The sequence below is a fragment of the Primulina eburnea genome, chromosome 14 (assembly GCF_022965805.1).
Source record: "Primulina eburnea isolate SZY01 chromosome 14, ASM2296580v1, whole genome shotgun sequence".
Classification (NCBI taxonomy): Eukaryota; Viridiplantae; Streptophyta; class Magnoliopsida; order Lamiales; family Gesneriaceae; genus Primulina; species Primulina eburnea.
In genome coordinates, this window is record NC_133114.1 from 31,509,014 (window position 1) to 31,529,753 (window position 20,740).

The 20,740-nt window shown below is 33.5% G+C and overlaps 3 protein-coding genes across 3 annotated transcripts; 1 reads left to right on the forward strand and 2 right to left on the reverse strand.

Annotated features, from left to right (window-relative positions):
• Positions 1–2,169: 2,169 nt before the first annotated feature.
• Positions 2,170–4,959, reverse strand: LOC140812966 (uncharacterized). The gene is made up of 3 exons (XM_073171354.1): positions 4,255–4,959; positions 3,797–4,144; positions 2,170–2,830 (listed from the first exon to the last, which is right to left on the reverse strand). The coding sequence occupies exons 1-3, from the start codon at positions 4,582–4,584 to the stop codon at positions 2,327–2,329; spliced, it is 1,182 nt and encodes a 393-aa protein (XP_073027455.1). The 5' UTR covers positions 4,585–4,959; the 3' UTR covers positions 2,170–2,326.
• A 9,971-nt stretch (positions 4,960–14,930) lies between these two features.
• Positions 14,931–16,607, forward strand: LOC140812024 (organic cation/carnitine transporter 3). Its single transcript, XM_073170196.1, has one exon. It carries the CDS (start codon positions 14,969–14,971, stop codon positions 16,496–16,498), a length of 1,530 nt encoding a protein of 509 aa, XP_073026297.1. The 5' UTR covers positions 14,931–14,968; the 3' UTR covers positions 16,499–16,607.
• Positions 16,608–17,210: 603 nt separating this feature from the next.
• LOC140812703 (NAC domain-containing protein 71-like) lies at positions 17,211–18,998 on the reverse strand. The gene is made up of 4 exons (XM_073171047.1): positions 18,751–18,998; positions 18,388–18,665; positions 17,930–18,238; positions 17,211–17,543 (listed from the first exon to the last, which is right to left on the reverse strand). Exons 1-4 carry the CDS (start codon positions 18,905–18,907, stop codon positions 17,358–17,360), a joined length of 930 nt encoding a protein of 309 aa, XP_073027148.1. The 5' UTR covers positions 18,908–18,998; the 3' UTR covers positions 17,211–17,357.
• Between the last annotated feature and the right edge of the window lie 1,742 nt (positions 18,999–20,740).

The following is a 20,740-nucleotide window of genomic DNA, read 5'->3' on the forward strand; positions in this document are numbered from 1 at the left end:
TTATATGCTTCTAAGTATAAGAGGTTTGGAATTTTACCATTGATTGATATTTGGAATTTCAAAATAGCTAGCTAGCTAGCTATTGAAAGAAAAAGGAAGGGTTTTAAATTAAAGCTATAGAGTGTGGCATCGCTGATTCGGTATGGTGATTGTGTATAGTGTAATGGCTGTTTCTTATTTTAAATCACAATGATGCGCGGCAACAAAAATTATTATTTTTAAATAAAATCATACGTAAAATTAAAGATTTTGAATTTAAGCAAAGATATAATCAACTCTGTAATATGATTTTCGGCGGTAACCCTCTTTTGACTCTCCTTTACCTTGAATTAATTCTTAAATTAATGTTGGCTAGATACTATATAAATTAAATCAAGAAAATCTTAGGCCTGATGAGCTACAAAAGATTAGAGAAAATCTAGCTAGCAACCCAGAGATTAATGTTCCAAAAATTTCTATATTTGGGAAAAGCCGACAAATAGTATTGATCTTTCATGCTCTTTTTCTCTTCTTCACACTCCATTCCTTTGGTATCATCTTTGAATTGAGAACACTAGATGGTGTCTCGTACTTGTAAATTTATTCTTGCACTTACAGCAACCATGATTTTTATGTAATAGGAGTTTTATTTGGCACTCCTAAATCAAGTTCTAATTAATCTGTGCCTGTATGCTTCAAATTAAGCTGCTGGTTGTGACAAATCAGATGCCATTCATGTTAATGTTAAAGTGTATTGGAAAAAAAGCAAATAAAGAAAGAAAGAGAGTTAAAGTGAGAGAGGTAGGAAGAAGAAAATGCAATTCTATGCGTACAAATATCGATGAAGCTTCTAACTTTATGAGAGCAAGTTTGATCAGTACTCGAGCTGTAATCAAAAGCAGTTTGAAGGTAGATATATACCCGTAGACTGGCATCCACCAGTATGCTACTGCGCGCTTGCGTTGCCAAATACCCAGAATACTAAATAAAATGGTAATTAATTCGGTCATTGGTTTTCTGCCATCTTCCCTTTTGGCCCGCACTCCCATGCATGCAAGTGGTTTAATGATCGGGAAATTTGGCTTCAGTCCCCAGTCGCCTTTTTTCTTTGTTTTCAGTCCCTAGGTACTTTTTTAGTACCACATTTCCACATGAAGTGTACCACATTTTGTATGAAATAGTACCACAATTTTGTGGGTAGGGAGTGAATGCAAAGAAATATTATGATTAGGGATTTTTAAATAACTTCCCCTTTAATGATCCTATATTGTATGAGGGCTAGATTTTCGAGAGTATCCTCAATTGGCTTAATTGAAATATTTGGAATTATGAAAAGATTTCGGCTCGTACGCCACTCTTTTGGTGTCTTCGAGCCCAAGAGGTTTCAAATACTTGGAAATGAGAAATGTGCTTGAATTTTTTTTTAAATAATAAATTTCTTCGTCAATTTAACTTTTATGTTCATATATTGCGCCTATTGGAAATAGTGGCTTAATTGCATCTTAGATATAAAACATGATATATATTCCTATATCTCAGTTAGTACACGTGATTACTTAGCCATTGACTATCGGCTGAGATTCAGTAGTGGCGAAATAGCTCCAGTGTTGGCTAACTCTCAATAGATCACCTCGACTAGCTAGCCGAGCTGTTGACCAACCATGCGGCCATGCCGAGGGGCAAGTACTCGACACACCTTCGTATAGTTTATGTATTCCCAAGCCAGAATAAGTGAGGTTGGTGTCTCGAAGATCTCACAAAAATCACGACGTTACGTATCATTTCCATATCATTATTAATACTTTTATGGTTATAAAGATAATAGGAATGATATAAGTAAATCTTTATATATATGATTCCTTAGGTTTTTCCCAAATAATTTTTCTCAATCATTGACTAATTGAGAGTTGGAGGAGTTTGCGGAAAACCCCTGGACTCTGTAATACAAAATATCACATTTAAAATTTAAGGATAAAAATACATCAATATTTTTTATTCAATTTACAAAAATGCATTTCCTTAAAATATCTCACAAACGTATAAAATACAAAATCAAACAAGCCACTAGTCTTTGTGGAAGAGTTTCAAAAACTTTAAATATTGTGTTAAAAAGAGTAATAGGGTTTATTTTATAAAAAACAAAAAAAAAATTATTTAAACTTGTTAAATTTAGCAAAGGATTGTCAGTGCTGCTTCGCAAGAACATGATGTCGTTCTTCTTTAGTTTCATCATTAAGGAAGATCGAAAATATTCAGAGGTACAAAAGATATACAATGATTAAACATAATTACTTGTTCCCCGTCGGAACGTATTATTGGCCAATCATAATTAGCCTGAAATCAATGATCACGGGGAAACTAGTTTCTGTTCTGCATCAAAAATATCCGCCGGAGGAATGAAGGAGTCATATGAAAGTCCTGGTACATTGAAAACAACATCGTGTATCCTCCATATCTCTTCCATCCTTGTCCTGCTGTGATGCATCGACGTCTCCCCGAACTGGAACACTGTGGCAACGGTCCTTCCTTGATGTGCGATCAATACTCCGTCAACGTCTCTGTAATCCCCGATGCTACTGCCGATGGTGGTTTCCCAGTATACCGTGACGTTCTCCGTGGAATGTACTCTGGTGAGGTGAGAGTCTTCCATGTAGATTAAGAGGCCACTCTTCTGGCTGAAGTATCCGTATAGAACATGGCGGATCACCTCCGCCGGGCCTTCATTTCTCTCCATGACCGCTGCTCGATCCGCTGCTACTTTCAGGACGAAGCAATCGTCGTCTCCAATGCGTTTCTCGCCTAGACACTGCGCTTTTGCAAAGAGGCTTGCGGTGCTCTTGGGATCCAGGCCCTGCGTAATGCTTATTATGTGAAAAATATACAACATAAAATTATTATGCGTATTTTAGTATTATTATTTTTTAACAAACACTAATTCAATTTCTTCAAAACATACGATAAAATTAATTTGCACATAATTTTCAAATTCATTCCTAAAATTTATAAATTGAAAATTTTCTGATGTAATATTAAATGGTAATGTTAGCCATTTGATATATGTGGTCCCGAACCCGATCGGTTCAAAGACATAGCAAAGCTTCAAATTTGAATGTGTTTTCCGGATCCAAGACTGTGGCAGCATGTGATCTCTTTAGCATATTTGAAATTTGGTAGGGATCCAAGATTGGTAGCTGCATCACCTTGGCACAGCTTTTCTTGGTGCCACAGAAGAATATATATCTTTGTAATGGATAAAATAATGCCAAAATTAAAAGAAATAAAGTATGGGGTTTTCAACAAAGTAAAAGCCCAAAAGCACAAAAAATTGTTGATGCTCAATTACAAATATATATATATATATATATATATATTAGGTATCATGAAATTTATTTATAACTCCACGAGTATTTTAAATTGTTTTATATAAAATGTATAATGATAAACGAGATATAGATAAAATGTCGTACAACGTTAACGAAAAAATTAACATGCGAAATAATTAAGGTACAAAATAATTAAGTGACGATGTCAGATTGTATCCGTATTCACATGCCATGTCTTCACAAATTCTGTGCGTCTCCAAAGAAAAGTGTTGGGTCAAGCAGGGGACACTGTCAGTTCCCATATCAGTCACTAAATTAAATTACGTAATTCCCTACTATTTATGATTGTTTGCAGATGATTAAAAACATTTCTCGGAACCTGTTATCCTTACGCTTTTGCAATTAATTTTACTTAATTACGCCAAAACCCCGGAATTTAATACAGATTCAAGAATGAAATTGGTTATTGTTCAGAATTTATTATTAAAATTTACCTGAATGATGCGACGTAGGGGACGTTGTGGACCTTTAGCTGCATGAGTACCGAGCCATGGCGTATGCCTCCACGCAATGTTCCCGTCGCTGCCGGCGACCACTTTGTTTCCGGCAACCGACAGTTCAAGTGACCACATACCCGGCGACATTTGCCACATTACAAAACACCCATTTTCGCCACTTCTTGAACCCATTGTTCTCACGCTTTTACCCGATGAGATCTCCGTTTCGCATCGTATCAGTTTTACAACCCCAGATGTGTACATGTTTTTCGCACATGTTTGCTGCTTTGAGCACCCTGTTGCCGCCAAGTATTGATGAATTATGTAATACGCAGCGGATGTCTCCTGTATAAATCAATATTCAATATCAAATTGAAATTGGGTTGACCGATATAGCTAGATAACAAAAAAAAAAAGAAAAAGAAAAATTTGCAGTTGCTTAATTTATAACTCACCATGGGGATGTCTTTAATGTGAAGGTGCGAGATGGGTTTGTTTGAAATGGGAATCGGAGCGAGTGGGCATCCCAAAACGCCGAGTAAAAGTCTTAAATCTTGCATCTTTGCAGGACTAACGTTGCTGGATCCGTACAAAGGCGGCGACGATGAAAAGCTGCTACCTCCGGGCGGCACACTTCTCTCCATTCTGAACCATTCCCTGATAACTTCCCAAGAACTCTCCTTTTTATTCCCTTCTTGATTTTCCGTTCCGAAATCCGGGCCTTCCATCAGAGGAGTCAGTTGTTGCACACACCACCTCTGTTTCCTATGACCCCTCGAAGCCATCGTTTCTACCCAAATACACACTTTCGGCAATCCCAAGTCTTGATGAAAAAAAGAAAAGAAAAGGAACCAAGAACAAGATATCAAGATTCCGGCACAGAGAAGATATATTGTGAGTTTTAGAGTGAAAAAAATGGTATCTTTAGGCGCAAGAAGGGACAAAAGGGACAGTCCATCTACCCAACGGCAGAGGGTGATCAGAAGATGACAAATTAAGAGTGATATTATAGTGAAATAGAGGTGTTTTTTTGGGGATCGGAGAGGGGAGCTGTCGCTTTATTCTCTTATTTCTTGCTTTTGAACTGCAATTGTCGTCTCATTGCTTCTTTTATTATCTTGAGCCACTCCAAATGAGACGGGTTTTGATGAATTACCATTCCCGCTTTCCACATCTGACTTTGTCCCTAAAAAAAATGTCCTTTTTTTTCAAGTTTTTGCCCATCATAATATTGCTGCTGCACTTGTCATGGACTTGTTATGTATGCATCTACCGTTTTAAGACATGTTTTATTAGCATATAACTTAGTACAGGAATCCGATGAATCACTTTAAGTTGGGGAGTGTTTCCAACTTACATTCAATTGCACGGTTGTTTGTATAACTAACGCAAGACTGTAATATCAGTCACCCTTTGATAACTCAGTCCTCATTACTAAACTATTTTGAATTACTATTTTTTCCCAACTGGTATGGATTATTCCATTATTACTAGGTCTGTATACCAACTCTGTAAACCCAACATGAGTCGTGTTTTGTTGCTACCAATATTACGATAAAGTCAGTGCCATAAAAAAATTACTTTATAAAGAAAATTTGTTTGCAATCACTGAAAAAATTATTATTGACTTTTGGATTAAAAATTCAATTTTGTTTGTTCTTAAAATCTAAATTTTGAGTTGGATTCTACTTAATTTCATTGAAATCCAGAAGCTGATAGAATGATGATTTACAAAAATGATTCTAGTAACAAGTTAGTATTATAAACAATTATTTCTCAAATATTGTCGAGACATAATTTTTGTAAAATTTTCTCACGGTTTAATTTTGTGAGACGGATCTCCGACACATATCCAACTCTTGAAAAATATTATATTTTATGTCAAAATATTAATTTTCATAAAAGTCATGGATCACGTCAACCCCGAAACATACTATCTCACTTTTTAAACATCACTCACATTTAATTTTTATCTACTTCTTTATAATTTATAAATTTAATAATTTCTTATTGTAAACACTCCCTATTTTTGTCAGTTCCACGATTGCTTCAGTAACTGAATTAAGATGGCCACAGTTTTCATGTGCCATTTTGAATAGTTTCTAGCAAGCTCTTTAGGATATGGTGCATTTATATAATACCAACCCCATCTGATATTTTCATGCATTCACGATTTGGTTTCAAAGGCTGATTTTTAATATGATATAAATTTTTGGTATGGTTTAATTAAATTAAATAGGACTTTAATAAATCGATTTTGTAATGCCCGAGAATTTAATCACTGTTAATTAATGATTATTGACTTATAATTTAACGTGATTATGAAAAGGTCAACGGAGACACGATTTAAGATAATATGCGGTCATTTAGTTTGAATTTCAGAGTGTGTTGCCGAAGCAACACCGCACCCGCGCCCCAATGTATACCGTACCCGCGGTCATGGTTTATGGATTTTTGAAAATGGTGCCGTGAGTTCACCGCACCCGCGGCAGAAACAGGACCGCACTCACGGTGTTTGAGCGCACTCGCGGTCTAGTGGTTACCGCACCCGCGGTGCGACGTGTTTTGCAAAGATCGAGCCACCTAGTTCCTGCATGCGTTGATATATATAGATATGTACGATTTTCAATTCATTTCATCAGATTTCAGAAAAGGGTCGAGGCTTGGAAGAAGAAAATCCTTACGCCTTTTGTGAGAAATCCGTCCATCCGATTTTGAATCCGATTTCGGTATTGAGTTCCTAGCGACACAGGCTACAACTGGACGTAAGTTTTACTACGTTTTGACATGTATTGAAATTATGATGTTGTCAGAATTGAATGGAATTCATATATGATGTTCTTGACATGCTAGACATCATAGAATCGAAGTTAGATTAAGAAATAGATTGATTATGGAATTGTTATAAATTTCTGAAATTAATTGACTGAGACATGATACCAGATTGTATCAGTACTGAATAAGAGTTGAGGGAATTATTATCTGGCGATGTTATATTGACTGGAATATCGGAATTGCGCGATTATACCGTTGAATTGAATGATCGATCAGATTGGTATTGATTTAGGCAGTATATTGACATGAGATTATTGATATTGCCATTGCTAGATTGAGGGATTGACAGAATTTGGATTCCAGACCGAAACTGCAAACGAAATGTATAAGTCAATGTGTATTGAGACATCGACTCAAGTAGGATGTACTTGAGTTTCCCTAAATCACATACTTATTATTTGTTCATCATTGCGTTTAATGATTTGATTTAAATGCTTGTTCTATGGATTTATAGGAGCATGAATTAGACGAGAAATCTTGTGACAGAAGTACCTGATAGTGGCAGGTAACCACGGGTACATTGCACGATGTCACAAGATATGGCGATAGACCATAGTCTATGACGGATGCGTCTGAACACTGGATGTTTGGTTATATCGACTTGGATAGAACTGGAGTCTTTTCTATTACTGTTTGTCGATATAGGAATGCCACATCTGGACACCGGGATCCCTAGGCTAGGATTGAGTCTAGTCTGAATCCTGGAGTCACGAGTATTGTCGACAAAATTGATATTGATTACATTTCTGATTTTGATATGTATTACTGTTACATGTTTCATGCTTTATATTGAATATATGACTGCATGTTCTTTGATTTATACTGGGATTTAGTCTCACCGGAGTTATCCGGCTGTTGTCTTGTTTGTATGTGTACTTGACAACAGGTGGGACAGGTTCATGGTCCAGGAGATGATGAGAGATCGTGATTAGAGTGGAGGCTCCGGACTTGGATTAGATATAGGGTCGAACACTTGATATTAGATGTTTAAACCTTAGTCGAATAAATATTTGTGGTTCAGGACTTGTACTTTTATTTTATACTGAGTTGTATATTAGTTTGATTTCATTACGTTCCGCATTTAAAAAAAAAAAATTAGATCCTGTTTTATAATTGATTAATTAGCCCCCATTACGATTATGATTATGATTAGCGTCCGGGTCCCCACAGATTTGTTCTTAATTAATTGCGAGTTTTCGAGAGTAGTATAGAGTAACATCCAATTTGTATTCGAAACTTCCAAACTCGAGCTTGTTTCAAACTTAATAACTCAATAAAGCTACATTATTAGATTTCGATCAAATGAATTCATCTCCAATTCAACTACTAAATTGAACCGATCACAGCCCAACATAGTTTATTTTTTATGATTCGAACCGACTGTATAAATTAAGCACCAAACTAGAATATAAAAAATAATTATAACAAATAACGTGATCAGGTACTACGATATACATCAAAGAGCTCGTTTGGTTTTAAAAGTTTTTTGATTAAAAAAGTACTTTTTTAAGTTGGCTTTTAAAAATGCTTTTTTAAGTAAAAGTTGTGTTAATATTGTGTTTGGATGAATAGATAAAAAGCACTTTTTAAATTAATAAATGTGTTTGGATACATATCATTAAAGTGCTTTTTTAACTCATTAATTTATATATATATATATATATATATATATATTTTATAACAGATTTCTAAACAAGTGTGATGTATAAATATAAATAATTAAATCCATACCAAAACAATAAAATATTGAAATCTTAAAAACCATAAAAACAATTGTTAATAACAATGGTTAATGTTTACATTCTACTTTAATTTATTTAAATAAAAACTAATAGTTCAATGTCGACCTTGTATTGGCAGTGAATTTCTTATGTCATCTCTCAATTCTTTCATTTCCGTAATATTTTCTTGTGTTGGCTCTTGTCATCTCGTACCTATGTCATGGACATAAACATTTTCACCGTCTTGCTCGATTTCTTGTAAATCATCAATATTTTCGAGTTGTTCAAGAATATCTCCAGCTGCATCGTATCGCCTTATGAAATTGTGTAAAGCAAAACATGCCACTCTAATTTTAAATTGAGTATCTAGACAAAATGTGGTCATATTTTGTAATACCTTCCATCGTGCTTTGCACACTCCAAATGTTCTTTTAATAACCGTCCTTAAACTGGAATGATGATAATTAAATACTTCATTTTTTTATCTGAACTTTGGAGCCAATCGAAATTGAGGTAAATGATATCTAGTATCTTTATATGGTCCCATAAAACCTTTGAAAGTAGGATAACCTGCATCAACTAAATAATATTTACCTGCAAAAAATAAGAGTTAAAGGAAGTGTAGATTATGGTATATAACATATTTTAATTAATATAATATTATATACGTAATACACAAGAATTGATGAATATTATATACGTAGTTGCAAAAAAATTGGAATAAGCAAATACTTTCCCCTTCCTGACTTCCTGGATTTATCGGATCATTGACTGAATTGTAACATAATTATCTAATTCACAATACGTAATACAGACGTAAATGAAAAGGGGGTGTAGATTATGCAGCAAAAAGAAAGCAGAAAAAAATAAACGAACAAAAACCTCGACGGGAAAAAAAAATTGTACCTTGTAGAAGAATGTAGAAAAGATTGAGATGAGGCTACTGGTGGATGTTTTTTTTAAGGTTATTAAAAAAGCTAGTGAAAAAAGCTCTAAAATAGGGCTTTTAAAAAAACTCTAATTTCAACTTAAATAAGTGTTTTTTTAAGCACTAGAAGCTCACCCAAACAAGTTAAAAATTAAAAAAAAACACTTTTTTTATTAAAAAAAATGACTTTTTAATTGTAGCTTCTTATACCAAACGGGCTCAAAGTCTGCTAATTCAACCAACAAAAAATCAATATAAATATATTATAACATATTGCTTCACTCACTCTCCAAGATCTTCTATTTAAAATTTTTAGACTATTTTAGGTTGCATGGATAATTAAATCATGATGTACAAATATTCATGAAATTCGAAACTTGATGATAAGCCTATATTTTGGTTTTTTTTAGATAAATAAATATGATAAGATCAAATAATTTATTGAATATGAACATGTGTATTTCGAAAATTGTGGGACATGATTTCGAAAATTATGAAGAAAATACAAGATAAATATATCAGATTTGAGATAATGTTGATACACATATAGATCAAGAAAAAAAGGGAGATCAAAAAAGAGAATAATGCAATCTTAGATTTCGAAATTTTCATGTATATATGTTTATATAATTTTCAGAATAGAGGTAGGTCAAGAAGATAGATAAAAGTATACACGATAAGGAAATATATGCATGAGAAATTAAAATGTTGTCTACCAAAATTTCGAGAAAATCAAGAATCTTACTTTAAAGATAAATGATCAACAAATTAAAAAATACATAGGGAAAAAAACTAGAAATTAAAGGGCAAATATTAAGTTGTACATCATAATAAAATATCTACCAATGGATAATTAGACATGGGATTCGAATTCAGTGCTTAGGCCAAATAATGCTTATGTTTATGCTGGTGATATGTCATATAGATTATTTTATGTATGATATGTTGTATTTTCGAAAATCATATATTTGTTATGTATGTATTCAAACGGTCTCTACTTGCTGAGTGACGATACTATCATTCAATCTTTCTTCTTCCTCCTCAGATAAGTCCGAACAACAGATAGAGAAAGAGGAACATGGCCAATTTTGGAGCTAATGATGGACGAAAAATAAATAGTTAATTGAGTTTATGTTTGTTTTAAGTTTTTTTCGAGATTTTGTTGTAAACGCTTCAACATATTTTAATCGTTTTAAGAATTTACGCCGAAAATATAATTTAATAATCGATTGTGAATAATAAATTGGTTTTGGTTTATAATGTACTACATGACTTGTAGTTTTCGATTGTACAATGATAAACATCAATATCGACTAACTCCAAGCTCGAGACATGACATTCCACTCGATTCTTCTCCCTTTTCCCCCATGGAAATGTATAGCCGTTTGGCAAAGTGGTTGGGCAGCAATTGGCATCTTATGGGCAAATCAAACAAAGGTAAGATAATATATCAAATCTCGTACCAAGTAGGACATGTCTTTCACCAACCTATTGATTTATTTTTACCACGTAGCAACATATTTATATACTTTAGGGCCTTAAAGAAATTAGATAAATTATATATTTCTTATTAAGTTTCTATATATTTCAATTCTCAGATATTTTTTTCAATGCTAAACTTGGAATTCTAATGTAAATTCAACATGACGGCAAATGCTTTTAAATGCATGATGTTTTAATGGATTTTCAGGAAAGCACAAGAGTTGCATTTATATTTGTTGTCCAAACTCAAATTAGATTAAAGTTATAAATTATTATATTATTTATATATATTAATTTATTATCTGTATATTATATATCAATCATATTATCACCTAATTATTTTGTCAAATGATGTCTATAAGATTCGTTATTTTATTTTTAATAAAAAAAAAATAAAAGGACGCATAGTATAGTATAGGGAAATTAATCAAACTTTGTGGGTACGAAAGAGTCGGCATCACTTGGCTCCAAGTGGGTCGAGATCATTATCGACGCCAATTGGTAGGCTGGTAGCTCAACTTCTAAGACAAGATTAAATTTATAGAATTATATATAATTGGTCTTCTTATTATTATGTTCTTAATTTCTCAAGAATCTCATTTATGTGGCCGTAAAAAAATTAAATAATACTGGATATGGTAATTTAAAAAATTATAAAATTTATTAATATTGATATTTATGGTTTTTTTGACATATGATGTTTATGATAATTTTTACGAGATACGAGTTTATACTTTTCACTTATGGTAAAAACTTGTGTGAAACGATCTCAGGGGTCTTACTGTGAGACGAAACTCTTATTTCAGTCACCTATAAAAAAATATTATTTTTTATGTTAAGAATATTAATTTTTATTGTGAATATAGATAGAGTTGACCCGTCTCACATATTAGGACAAATTCACATTCACTTAAAAGGGTTTTTGTGGTTTTAACCCAAAATTTTACCTATCCTTTTGCTGAATTTTATTCAAATCTAAAAGCTAGTCGCTCCCTAAAAAAAATAGAAACTGATCTCATAATGATTCAAAACCGCAATTTTTTTTTATCTAGTTCAAAATTGTCCGTTAGATTGTTACAATATATCATCAAAATCTATCTTTTCCAAACATTTCAATAAATGTATTTTTGATATTTTATTATAACTAATATTATAATATTTTATTTACTAAACATTGTACCTTAAATAAAATTTACTTATTTTTTCACTTTTTATTTCCAAAGAAATTAAATTACTTTGTTAATTATATATATAAATTAAAGAAAATTGATCTACTTGTCAATCGAATCAACCGATGTAACGTTCCACGGTAGCTTTTCAATTTATCACTACTTTGCCATACGTTATGGCTTTGGACCCATTAAAAAAGCACGATCCAAAATATCTATATCTCTATATATATATATATAGTCATGGGCACGGCCCGTTAAACACAACATTGACACGTGTCGCATTAATAGAGGACTAATAATCTACTATTCTTATGACAAAACAGGAATTGACCATTCCTTCTTGTAATAACACTCATTTATTTGATTTAACAAAAAACTACCCATTTATTTTCACCAATTATTATTTATATTATATATATAGTTATTTATTTATTTATTATTATTATACAATAAACAATTATTTTTTTTATAGCTGTGTAAATAATTAGATCATTCAACTCCTGCAATTTTCTTTTAGATTATATATATGGTTAAGAAAGTTGATCAAATTAGTGAGTGATTATATATATGTCAAATTTTCTTTTAGATTTTGTAAACCGACAATTATATCGGTCGATAATCGATCTCCATTTTTTTAGTATAAACTTTTTAATAATAAAAATACAATTAATCGTTTCGGAAATAATAACATATGAGCGAACAACGAAGTAAATATTTGATGATCAATAGCTATACATATATAGTTGAATTGTCAAATGTAAATTTCCCTAAGGAGTTGGAACATCATAATAAGTGCATAAAAGGAACCACTTTATACATATATAATATAACGTTGAAATTGATTGCGATCGCGAGCTACCCAACTACTCTAATTTGGCCCTTTTCCATTCATGTCTGTTCCATAACCTTTAGTTGTTCCAAAACGATGGTTCCCTATGAATTGAATGAAGGCAAAAACTTATGTGAGACGGTCTCACGGGTATTATTTGTAAGACGGATCTCTTATTTGGGTTATCCATAAAAGAGTATTACTTTTTATGCTAAGAGTACTATTTTTTATTGTGAATATGGGTATTGTTGACCCGTCTTACATATTATGATCCGTGAGACGGTCTCACATGAGACTCACTCTTGAATGAATTGGATATGAAAAAATGTTCGATCGATGATTTGGAATGACTTCATTTTGAGATAAATTTAAAATTAAAAAAAATGATCCAAAAAAAAACTATTTCAGATTTGAAATTCATTAACAATTAAATCTCTAACTTTTGGAAGATTTTTAATCAACTTGTAGTTTTACAATCATATTTTATCTTTTCGTGGTTTCTCAAGATTCCCCCCCTTTGTTTTATTGATTGATATGGTATTTTATGTTATCCCTCTGGCTAGGATTCAGCAAGGACCATGATCTTGGTAATCTATCCAATTTTTTCATACCGTGGCAGATGGGATTCTTCGGGGAAATTAATACCGTTCCAAATGTCACATATATAAATAATGAACATTAAGTTCACTGGACACTACTGTGATGATGTGCCATTGATATTTATTTTTGGCAAAAACTTATGTGAGACGGTCTTACGGGTATTATTTGTGAGACGGATCTCTTATTTGGGTCACCCATAAAAGAGTATTACTTTTTATGCTAAGAGTACTATTTTTTATTGTGAATATGGGTATTTTTGACCCGTCTCGGTCCTCTTTATTTTTTAATTTTTTTTAAACACCATGAATATAATTAAAATCTGTGTGTCTACGAAAGTGAAATTTCTTCATGAATTAGTTCCATATTCTTCGTGCATAAATGGTCTTTGTTCTACTTGAAGCGAACAATATTATGAAGCGACTCAATGATTATATATCAAATTTATAAATTGTACTGCTTATATAACAACATTATTAAAAATAATAATTTAATTATGATAAAATATAAATATTTAGAATAATATCATAAACTTCAAACTCATTATTTACTTCTTCTTATAATATTTCATATTAATAAAGATGAATTTCAAGTTCGCTTAATAATTGTGTCATTTGAAATTCATTCTGCTTTGTATTATGAATGTTAAATAGTAAGGTGTGAATTAAAATTTTAATATATTATTTTATAGTAAATAATAGGAATTAATCGAAATCCATTTATTTCGAATTCATCTCTCTAAAAAATGGATTTTTTTTAATTTTTTTAATTCCTATGAGGTACCCGATGTGCTGAACAAGATATATGTAATTCATGTATGTCTTCAAACAACTGGAGGTCAATTCAATTTCAATGAATTATTGATGGTATGAACTTAATGATATCTAGAAATTTTTTAGTGGGTAAAAATCTTAGGCCAAAAAAATATTAATTCTTATATGGTAAAATTGATTTTATAATATTTATTCTTATTTAATGTAGGCACAATTTGATCATCCTCACCATTCTCTTGAAGCCATAGATTTCAATGGAGATATATCCAATAATGCTCTTGAGTAGTTTTTTATTTAAAGAATAGCCGATTAACATTGTTAGTTGAAATGAAGTCTCAAAACGTATGAATTAATTTTTTTATGAAAATCTGGTGTTGAATTTTAGTTTTTGATATTGCATGATGGAAATGTTCTAAATTCTAATTTAAGCATTAACATGTTAATAGTTTTATATTGTTAAAAATTTTGTTCATTGAAAAATAAAATTAATAATACTCATCTAATTCGAAAAAAATGATACAGTTTTTCACATGTAAAAATTTAATATAGTAATTTTTAATAGCAAAAGTATTACTTTAACATAAAACAATTAAAATGTTTATGTTATTTCATATGAAATTGTTGGCTAATATTTGTGAAAGAAGTGAAAAAAAAAAGAGAGGGAAAAAATTAGAAAAAAAAAGAATTAAAAAAAATTTTTAAAAAAAAAATCAATGGGACAGCATCACCTACAGTGGTGATATCACTGTAGGTGATCCGGATCCAAGTTGGATCACTCCACTCTATAGTCTATATGTGCAACTGTGGGAAACTGACAAACATCTAAACGAAAATGACGGATCCTCTACTTTCCCATAATGATCCGTCCGAGCATCACCGGCACGACTCCCTCGACGACACTATCGAATATTGCATAGGAGACTTTGGGTGGATGCAGTTTCTCCAAACCACTCTTGTGTCTATTGCATGGTTCTTTGACGCTCAACAGGTCTTCATCAGCGTCTTTACTGATGCAGAACCAAAATGGAGTTGCAATAGTTCAACGAGTTCTCTGGATATGACATTTTGCGGCAACAAAAGTAACGTATGTCAGCTTCCCAAGGATTCCTGGTCTTGGGACTTTCCTGCTCACACATCCATTATTTCTGAATGGTCTCTCGAGTGTGCAGGATCTCTTGTAATGGGCCTGCCGGCTTCTTCTTTCTTCTTGGGTTGTTTGGCAGGTGGGTTCGCACTGGCTACGTTAGCAGATTCAAATTTGGGCAGGAAGAACATGCTTGTTTTGTCTTGTTTGATTATGTCTGTATCTGGAATGTTTACCTCGTTTTCGACTAATGTGTGGATGTATTCTGGTTTGCGGTTTCTCAGTGGTTTAGGCCGATCCACCATCGGGACATGTGCCCTCGTTTTGTCAGCTGAGCGGGTGGGGAAAAGATGGAGAGAGAAAGTTGGGATTATAGGATTCATCTACTTTACTCTTGGATTTCTTTCTCTACCGGCAATGGCATTCATGCTTAAAGGTTCTTCATGGAGATTGATGTACATTTGGACTTGTTCTCCAGCAATCATTTATTCACTTTTTGCGTATTTCTTGGTCAGAGAATCTCCTAGATGGCTATTCATCAAGGGGAAAAAAGATGAATTTGCTACAACAGTTAGAAGTATCGCCTCATCAGTGCATGAAAGCAACCTAACAAAGAGCTTCATTGGCAGGTGCATTCAGTGGCCGGAAGAGATTAAACCTCAAGAGACCGACATTTACGCTGCCATGAAGATCTTGTTGAAGAAACGCTGGGCCTTTCGGCAACTCTTGGCCATAATGGTGGTGGGATTCGGCATTGGCATGATTTATTACGGCATGCCTTTGGGACTGGGCAATTTGTCTTTTGATTTATACTTGAGCGTCACTTTAAATGCAGTGTCTGAATTCCCAGCGTCACTGATCACCTTTGTCCTTGTAGGGAAGCTGAATAGAAAGGTTTCGGTGCTGGGACTGTCAATGTTGAGTGGAATTTGCAGCGTTGCATGTGTTTTGGTGAGCAGGAAAGGTCTTCAAATCGGGCTCGAACTGGTTTCATTTTTCAGTTCGTGTGCGGCTTTCAACGTGGTCTTGATTTACACGCTGGAATTGTTTCCCACATGCGTAAGGAACTCGGCAGTGTCTATGGTGCGGCAGGCGCTGGTGGTAGGCGGAGTTATCAGCCCGGTGCTTGTGGCTGCTGGCAGAAAGAAGGGGTTTATGTCTTATGGCGTCTTTGGAGTTACAGTTTCTTTTTGCTCTTTGTTTGTCTCGTGCCTACCTGAAACTAGGGGCAAGAAATTGTGCGACACAATGGAGGAAGAAGGGCAGAATGAAGTCTAATTAAAATTATTTATTACTATTATTGTCGTTGTTATTAATTTTCCAAAGTTGGGATTCTTGGAGAATTAAAAATAATAACGCTTTGAATAATTATCTTTGCATTCGTAAACTTCTCACTTGTTTCTGTTCTCTGCTTGCTTTTATATGAATGAAGGATAAAAAAGTTGATAAATATAAATAATTTGTGCAGTGTGATAAATCATTATAACATTTATTCACACAATCCTATCAGCCCAACTAATCGGACGACCTCGTTGAACATAAATTTTCTGTAGCAATTGCATGCATGGGATGCCTTTAAGTGCCAACTCCTTAAGCAAACACACTGAATTACAATTAATCGTAAGGCTAAGACTGCAACCATGAGTAGGACGAAATTGCCATATTTGATAGTTAATTAGTAAGTAATAATTGAAATCATAATAATTAATAGAAAATATTACACCTTTTGATCTGGGATTCATCAACCTGCCCACTTGATCAGGCAGGAATTTTAAACGTCCCAACTAGTACCCACTACACTAGTTCAAGAACAAAAAGAAACATGATTTTCATTAAAAAAAAAAAGAAAAAGAAAAGTGGCTCGCTCTTTAAGTTCTTGAATTTAATTCAAACACTATCATGGATATTAAATGGTGAGCTCCAAGATTTGTGTGAAATCTTGAATTCCAGGGAGAAACACACGAAAAAATAATCCCCCTAGGCTATGTAATTAATCATTATATATATCACCTCTTCTTTCAAATAACTGCCTTTTCAGTTTCATTACAAGAATAATTATGAGTGGGGAAAAAATAAAGAAAATCTTGCTAGCTGCTTGCACGCATGTATCAATCATTAATTTTTGTAGCCGAAGTTCTCAAATGTGGAAAAAAAATTCTTCCAATGTTGTTGATGTTGTCCTGAATCTGTCACAACTCATATATTCACCAATCGATTTCGCCGCTGCTAAATCGATTTCAGGGAAGTCTTCAAGCGCTAATGGCGGACATGGAGTTTCGGCCTCATCCATACCACTGTAAATATTGCTCGGAATCCTCGCATCCTGCATGAACATCAAATTATTTTATGAATTGGACAAAAATGTTGAAGTAGTAATTAAGGAATAAATCAAATGTACGGTGTAATGGCTCTAAGCTAAACACCGCGAGAGTTAGCGTTGCTTTTTTTTTTTTGGGTTTTCGTAATCTAAAAAAGTAGATTGTTTGTGTGAAAAAAATTGGGGATAGCGTTGATCATAGAAAGCCGTTGCCATAATTTCTACTTTCGTAACTTTAAATCAAAAGAGAACCCGCAGCAGGCCCAACGAATCATTCTGCGGTACTATTTTTGGAACCTAGCGAAAATACATAGATTTTTTTTGACGATTTTATTACACATAGATAAATAAAAGGAGATGGAGGAAATAAATTAAATACCACTGTTAATCACCTGAAACATGAAATTTGATATGTTGTCTAATTCCGGAAAATAAAATTGATTGACCGAGCTGTTGACTTCATGGGATGTTATATTATGAGGTAATAAATCGTCGTTAGCAGCGATCGCTGGCGTAGTCCATCGTGTGAGTTCTGAACAAGAGGGGTCGAATTTCGAACTCATTTCGTGATCTCCGGTACTGTTTTCATCATAGGCAGTTTCATCTCGGGAGGTTTCCGCAGAGGAAATATGGTCAAGCGTCTCTTTCTGTTTGGAGACAACCATGTTCTTCTTAAATACCCTACACAATGCATAGGAATCCTGCACCGTCACATTTGGGAAAACCCATTAGGAAAATTAATGAAGCCGAACTAGTATAGAATTTAATCTTGGTTTGCAACTTCTAAAAATGTGATTCTTAGATATCTTTCTAGATTATATATGAGAGTCCATGAATAGTATTATGGTACCTGGGGGGGTAACTCAGCTCCTGACGCAAATTTCAAGAGGCGATACTCATGCATCACCCAATCAGTTCTGATGCCATGAGGTGCTCTCCCTGTGTAGTATACCAATGTCTTCTTCATGCCGACGACCCGCTTTCCTGAGTGCACAGCCCGATCTTTTCCTGTGGCTTTCCAGTAACCGGCCCTGGTTGCCCGGTTCGTCCTCAGACCATTGGGATATTTCCTGTCCCGGGGACTGTAGAAGTACCACTCCATATCTTTACTTGGCAAGAAGGATTTATCTGTGTGAAATGAAATAGCTTGCATTGTGTTATAAAAACGGGTTGTGTTGTGATAATTGAGTGACGGAATCTGAACTATAATTACCTGGTAAATCCCATGGTTCATATTTGTAGAGATCAACTTCTGGGATGACTTCGAGCTCGATAATCCCACCGCTGATTTTCCGATCAAGATAGTAGGCAACCAGCTCCTCATCCGTGGGATGGAATCTGAATCCTGGAGGAAGAGTCATAGGCCCCATAGACTTTATCAAATATTCGTTTCTCTGTCTTAATGTGGATGCGTGCAAATGTAAAGAGAAAACTGAAATCAATAGCTAGGTGGAGTGTAGATGTGCAGGAAATGGAGGGATTAGTTTGGGAATTAAATGTTGAATTTATAGTATCTTCTGTCAAGTCTTGCATGACACTAAAGATTTTTTTATATATGTATATATGATCTATAGCCCACTAGCGGTTAGTGATCAAAGCCACAAAAGTAGCCATTATCCCAATTTTTGTCTTTATACATTAGTTGGCAATTCATTCACATTAGCTTTAATAAACATCATCTTTAAATTTAATGCAGTTTCCTTCTGATCTTATTTTATATGGCTATATTTTTGTGCTTCATTAGTACGTATGAGCAAATGAAATCTAAAATCTTTGCAAGAGTTATCGATCAAGTTAAGATTTTTTTCTTGTTTTCGGAGCTTCACTTAGAGACTTTTTTCTTTTGGAATTTATGAAATTAAATTTTAATCGAGATTAACAGTCGACAATGCACATAGCATAATTACAAGTGCTTTGCGGGAGCTTTACAAGATTCTTGGCAAGTAATGAATATGTGAAAACACAGAAGCTTCAATGCTTTTGTCTGCTCATTAACTAACAAAACTAAAAGGACCCGCATAAAGGCTGCCTGGCCCAACTCACCGACCCCTTCCCCACAACTCATAGAGCCTTAAATATTATTAAACTATAGATAGTTGCAAAACATGGCTTGTTGTCTTTTCTTTTCTTTCCTTTTTTTTCTGACAAAAAATATGTTGCTAAATGTTATTTACGTATGCTATATTTTATGTTAACAAATATTTTCCGAACCAAACCTCAAAACCTGTATTTACAGCATGTGACGAGGCTCGAGTACGAAATATAATTGGATCCAACATCTATATATATGTATCATGAGCAATAGCTGAAGCCATAATATATGTTAAGAGGAAATGGATCGAGAAAAGGATGCAGAAGGAACAAAACTACCTGGCTCCCCGTCATGGCTAGTTTGCTTTATATCAACTTTTGATTATTATTATTATTATTATTGCTGTCAAATGTATGTGGTGTCCCACCATTTTTGCATACACTTTTTCTTTCCTTAAAATATCATTTTTCATACACCAAAAAAGATCCCAATGACGAAATCCTAATCATTTAACCCTATCTTAATTTGACTGCGGGAAAGAATGCCATGCTCTCCTTCTCCCGACGCATTCACATTACCAACCTGATCCAGATTTTAGATATTGCTAGTGATTCTGATTTAAAGCTTAGAAATTAATAGTGAACAAAATTGGAGTCGGAGTATTAGTAATTCAATTATGTGTTCTATGCTTGCTAGTGGGAACTAACAAGTGTTGTCAATGCCAATTTAGCGTCTTTTTGTTTGCCGAAATACCCTTTCTTTTGTGCCTTTGGACCACAGTCATTTATTTAATAAAACAAATGCTACATTCTCATTGCACCATGACATATTAAAAGATCAACGCATCGGAACGAAAACAACAATATACATTTTTGTTAGTTCAAATGACCGTAAACGAACCAAGTCTGTTAGCGAGCTTTTTGAACGTCTAGAAAAATATTTAATTTATACGAATTTATCGAAATCGAGCCCAAATCTTATTGTTCAGTAGCTCACGAACTTTTATATTTTATTAATATAATATACATATATCTATATATATATATATATTAAATAAATAGATTTTCGAGGTTTATCGAGAATTTATTTTGAAGCAATAATTTGAATAGTTCTCGAATATGTTCAAATGAATCAAACTATTAAAAAAAATTATTAATTTTTTGAAATTTGA

Coding starts and splice junctions, on each gene's coding strand:
- LOC140812966 (XM_073171354.1), bottom strand. CDS start 4,584: ATGGCTTCGAGGGGTCATAGGAAACAGAGGTGGTGTGTGCAACAACTG. Junction 4,145..4,254: donor ACATTAAAGACATCCCCATG/GTGAGTTATAAA, acceptor TGATTTATACAG/GAGACATCCGCTGCGTATTA. Junction 2,831..3,796: donor CCCTACGTCGCATCATTCAG/GTAAATTTTAAT, acceptor AGCATTACGCAG/GGCCTGGATCCCAAGAGCAC.
- LOC140812024 (XM_073170196.1), top strand. CDS start 14,969: ATGACGGATCCTCTACTTTCCCATAATGATCCGTCCGAGCATCACCGG.
- LOC140812703 (XM_073171047.1), bottom strand. CDS start 18,907: ATGGGGCCTATGACTCTTCCTCCAGGATTCAGATTCCATCCCACGGAT. Junction 18,666..18,750: donor TGAACCATGGGATTTACCAG/GTAATTATAGTT, acceptor CATTTCACACAG/ATAAATCCTTCTTGCCAAGT. Junction 18,239..18,387: donor GAGCTGAGTTACCCCCCCAG/GTACCATAATAC, acceptor GTGACGGTGCAG/GATTCCTATGCATTGTGTAG.